Here is a 5748-nt window from a genome sequence, read left to right on the forward strand (position 1 = left end):
TTCATTATTTTATGTGCATATTGTTGGGAATAGTGTCCTAGAAGCATGAGATGTAATAAGATATTTATTATTTAATTAATAAAAGAGTTTATTCATCATTTTATGTGCATATATTTATGAATATTTTATGAATATCAAATGAAAATTCTGTGATTGTTTATGTAACCTTAAACATAGTATATAAGTGTTATATACGAGAGGATAGTGTTTAAGGATAATAATAAAAAACATTGTTCATGATGACTTTAATTAAAGTTTAGAATCTTTAATTAAAACATTATTAATACATGTCATTCCCATTTAGAATGGAACGGTGTTATCCGCACTATTAATATGGCGAGATATTGAATGAGTGCATTTCGCATAATAAGATTATGTGGAACAAGGACACAGACAAAATATGAATTTCTAATAATTTCCGTTAAGCATATAAATTCTGATTGAGTCTATCGATGGTCATATATAGGATGATCTTAATCCTGAGTTCTTAACAAACTCATATTTATGGATTTATGTCTTTTGATTTACTCGGTATGGATTCCGAGACCCTGAATCATATTCCTTGTATTTTAGAGACATAATGAAATAGGTAGCTGGGAATGATATTATACGAGATGGAATCCATTCCTTCTTGAGAAAGAAGTAGATAAATAATTCTCTTGAGTGGTGATTCGGTACTTGGATTAGTAAGAGCGCTCTGGTTCATGAATGTGTTTTATGAATCACTATCCATTAGAGAGGAGTAACTATTGGAATTAATAGAATTAATTAATTAATTAAAGTGTTTAATTAATTATTAATTTTATTGGAGCTCGGGATTATAGGTCCATTAGTCCCCGCGTCGTCCTAGTAATTCTACCAGACACAGAGGGTAAAATGGGAAATTTTAGAATTAAGGAATTCTATAAATTAAATACTCGAAAATAATTAATTGAGAATTGATTATTATTTAAATAATGTGATTATTTAAATTTGAATTTGAACACATCTAGATTTATCCATTTAAACTTATTTGATAAGTTGTTCAATTTAGAATTCAAATTAATTTAAGTTTGACTTAAATTGGAATTTGAATTTGAGTCAAAATTGGACTATTGGATAAATGATGATTTTTCTCTTCCTTCCCTATCTGAATTGGCGCCACACATAGGGTTAGAAAACCCTAATATGGCCGGCCACCTTGGAGATAAGGGGAAAGGATTTTTTGTTCAAAAAATTCAAAATTGGAGATAAGGATTTGATTCTGTTTTGAAGTCTGACTTCTACTCTTTAAATATGCGAATGATAGAAAATTGTGAACACAATTTTTGAAACATTTTTTTCAGCCCTAAACAGTTGGTGGCCGAATTTTTCTAAGGAAAAAGAGAGCAAAAATATTTTTCTCCAAAAATTCCACATCATGCATGCGTTGGTGTTTGTGAAAATTTGAGTGTTTAAAGAAACCTGTTTTGTCTCACGTGTGCCCACACACACGTCTACGTGGAATCAAGGAATTGACGTGGAAGACTTTGGTATTCTAAACACAAATTTTGGAGCAAGGACTGTTCGTGGACAAAGAACTCAAGTTATCATCCGAGTCGGCTTTTAGGTATTTTTCCGGATTGAGTTCTTGATGTAAATTAATGCGATTAATTTATTCGTGCATAAATTAATATAATCTATGGAGTATCTCAAAAGTTTTTCTGAAATTTTTGTTATACACGATCCGCCTTTCCCCACACTTCCGCACCCGAATTCGATTCGGGAACCAGCACATATATTATTGAATATTTTATGAATATCATTAAAATTTTCATGATTATTTATGTGACTTTAGATATTGTATATAAGTGTTACATGCAAGAGGATAATATTTAAGGATAATAATCAAAACGATGTTAGTAATGAATTTAATTAAAATTATGAATCTTTAATTAAAACATTGTTAATACATGTCATTCCCATTTAGAATGGAACGGTCTTATCCAGACTGTTAATACGATGAGATATTGAATGTGTATATTACACATAATGAGATTGTGTGGAATGGGGACACATACACTATGAATTTCTGATAATTTCTATTAAGTATAAAAATTCTAATTGAGTCTATCAATAGTCATATATAGAATGATCTTAATCCTGAGTTATTAGCAGACTCCTATTTATATATTTGTGTCTTTTGATTTACTCAATATAGATTCTGAGATGTTTAATTAATCATATTCTTTGTATTTTGGAGACATGATGAAGTGAGTAGCTGAGAATGTTAATATACGAGATGAAATCCATTCCTTCTTGAGAAAAAAACAGATAAATAATTCTTAAGAGGATTGATTCAGTACTTGGACTAATACGAGTTATGATTCATGAATTTATTTTATGAATCATTGTCCATTAGAGTATCAATAATACTCAAAGAGAAAGATGTAATTAGAGAGGTTGATGGATTTGACCTATGACTAATTATGAATTATTATCGAGGTTTGATCTATATGTAATAGACATATCAAGTGGACACTTTACAATTTAGAAGTAAATTCTATCTATAATTACGAGAATGTAATTCCAAGTTTATAGTTGAGTAACTTTAGAATTAATAGAATTAGTTAATTAATTAAAGAATTTTAGTTAATTATTAATTTTATTGAAGCTCAGAATTATAGGTCTATGAGTCTCTGCGTCGTCCTTGTAATCCTACAAGACACTAAGGGTAAAATGAGAATTTTATAATTATGAAATTCTAAATAGAACGCTCAAGACTAATTAATTGTGAATTAATTAAATATTAAATAATGTAATTATTTAATTTGAATTTTGAAACGCACTGAAAGGCTCTAAAACTTACACAAAGTTGATTAGATGTCGTTGCATTGGAATCAATGGCTTGGTCTCATCATTTGTGAAATTGTTGCGCGTAGGTGTGAACATGATCAATGATAGTTTTGAAGTAGCAAAATTGCAAATATTCAAAGCAAAGCCTATGTTGGTTATGTTTTCAAATTCTGAGATATTGTTCCTGTCTATTATTCATGATTAGTACATCAAATACATTACTTTTCACTTTGCTCAATGTGAACATTGGGATATCTCTTTTTGTAGGTCAAGAATCTAGATATATGTTAAGAATTGCTTGGCACCATCTTTTACAAAATTGCTTCCATTGTTGGTTTCTGGACTTTGGGCGCACAATTCTTTTGTTCTATATCAGGAAGATGTAGATTTATCAACTAAAGTTAGCTCCATTGCCATCTATGGACGTGATTTTGTGAAATTTGTTGCCACTAAACTCTCCTTTTGAAGAGATGGACTTTTAGAGGTTTGAATTGTAGTGTTTATTAGTATGCAGATAATTGCGTTTATTTGGTTCTTTTGAAATGTACTTAGAGCCAGACGTTCTATCTTGGAGCTTCTTTTAGAGAGAAATTTTGTTGAAAAAAATCCATCTGGAGAAAGCACAATTGTGAGGACAATTGGGTTTTATGACTACTGGATTCTTTGATTGATATGAATTTGACGTGCTTCAATAAGGAAATAAAAAGTCTTATTATAGTTGTTAGTACCACAATAGTAACAATCGGTGAAAACAAGCGAATATTCTAAGGGTAATTCGGGATATAGATTGGGTGTATTGTAATGTTAGTCTTTGCCTCTGGATTCAATCCTTGAACATGCATGCACATGTTAATTTTATTGTAAACTGGGACCTAAACATTAGAGGTGATCATAGAGTAAATTGTACCGTTGCATCCTAAGTTACTTGTTTTTTGCATAATGAACTCTGAACTTTAACTTTTGATAAATTACATCCTGAATTTTAAATCAATTAAAATTAAGGTCTAATAGCCAATAAATAATATCAAATTGACAATTTAAAGCACGAGATTCGCACAGTATCAATTTGATAACGTCATTAACTATTGGATCTTTATCGTAATTGATTTTAAAGTTTAGGGTGTAATTTTTTAAAATAAAAAGCTCAGGGTCCACATGTAAAAAATGAATAGTTTGAGGTGTAAATAACACACTATAGAAGATGACCAGATTAAGTGTCTGTAACCCAAAAAAAGTCCATATTGGCTACTAAGTACAGGTTGGACCAACAATAAAATAACACTAATTAAAGTCTTTGCTTTCATCTGTTTCGTTTTCATAATTAGTTTATTAGTTATGAGAATACATTGTCGGCCTGCTAAATTAAACTATTAAAGTTTTGACCTGATTAATTATAATTTTATAAATTAATCTTCAAATATATCATACAAGTAACCAATTAAACACATTCCATATTTCACAGCAAAGTAGTTTAATTGTAAAAGAATCAGAGGGTCTCGAATGAAGAAACATTAACACATGTAAATTTCTACAAAATCAAAGCAATTATTATATACCTCAAATCTTTATTCGCTGTACATAAAACATGATAACTAATAATAAGGTCGAATATCAAATATCAATACAAAACGCACAACATGAAAGTGAATAATCAACATAACATACACCAGGAAGATAGTACATATGCATAGATCAATGGAACAAAGCTATGGCAAAGAGCAATGAGGTGACGAAATAGCCACGGCCGGGGAATCTCGAAGGGGCTGAATTTTGTGGAGGAGGAGCAGCGGTGGGACCGTTAATAGATGACGAAGAGCCCGGCGGGGGTTTAGCAGAGCCGCTAGAAGGCGGAGTGGCTGTGCCGTTGGCAGTGACGTTAATGGCTAGTTTTTGTCCCCACTCGCAGTGCTTGTTGTATGTCGACGTGAAGAAATGTTCTCCGGTGCTCTTAAGGGTGATATTCGCTGGAGTGGCCTTGTAAACGGCAATGGTGTCGTTCTTGGTACAGTTCTCGTAGACGCTCTTGGTCACGACGGCGACATCGTCTGATCCATTGACGAAGTTGAAAACTGCCGGCAAGTGTAGTAGTATGTTAGAGATATAGATAATTTTCTTTTAGCTGCAATACTAAATATTTTCCTCATATTCAAAAGTCTACAAAAACAGTATTTAAATATTTCACGTTTTCAAGAGTAAAGATGGTTTAGAAGTCTTTGGAATTTTGTAGAAAGTAAGAGCCCAATAAACAAACAAACAAACAAATAAATAAATAATATAAGAAGATGAAATCTTCCAAATTTCTAAATTCTTTGTTCTTCATGATCTACCACAGTGATCTGATTTTAATGCAAATATTATAATAAAAAATATACTATAAAATAGTAATTCCCATACAAAAATTGAAGAATATTAACAAAACAACTTCTGAATAAATTGGACTATATAATATCTGATTAATCCTAATTGCTATTTGCATATGAATTCTCCCCAGATCTTTATAGTTTCTTACCTAGAGTATCTCCAACCGTGAAAATCTTTCCATAAGCCCAAGTCTTATAATAAACTTCACCACCTGGTGGGATATACCAACCCAAGTCGTCACCAACGATATAAGTTGTATTGCCAGGAGCTGAAGTCACGTTGAAGGCTAGCTTTTGTCCAGATTTGCAGTGTCCATCCTTTGTGCCAATAAAGTAGTACTCTCCAATCGTATCCAATGTGAAATTGGCTGGACTTTTTGTCTTAAGAGATATGGGGTTTGTGGAATTGCAGGTATTGAAAGCCTCCTTTGTCACCTTTGCCACGTCTTGGTCTCCATCGCTGAAATTGAACACTATAGAGACATTGAACCAGATATAAAATGTTACTAATTAATTTATAAAGATGATCGATAAAAACCCAATTCATCTTAAGTTTTTTTTTTTTTTTTTTTTT

At 31.4% G+C, this 5748-nt stretch overlaps 1 protein-coding gene across 1 annotated transcript in view; it reads right to left on the bottom strand.

Annotated features, from left to right (window-relative positions):
* Positions 1–4339: 4339 nt before the first annotated feature.
* The window catches only part of LOC21399687 (blue copper protein), a 2087-nt gene continuing 678 nt past the window's right edge, over positions 4340–5748 (bottom strand). Inside the window, exons 2-3 of the mRNA XM_010105430.2 lie at positions 5324–5647; positions 4340–4883 (exon numbers count right to left, since the gene is read on the bottom strand). Of these exons, the coding sequence (XP_010103732.1) occupies positions 4507–4883; positions 5324–5647 (701 nt within the window). The 3' untranslated portion in view covers positions 4340–4506. The remainder of the gene's footprint in view (positions 4884–5323; positions 5648–5748) is intronic.

This window comes from Morus notabilis, unplaced genomic scaffold (assembly GCF_000414095.1).
Source record: "Morus notabilis unplaced genomic scaffold, ASM41409v2 Scaffold397, whole genome shotgun sequence".
Lineage (NCBI taxonomy): Eukaryota > Viridiplantae > Streptophyta > Magnoliopsida > Rosales > Moraceae > Morus > Morus notabilis.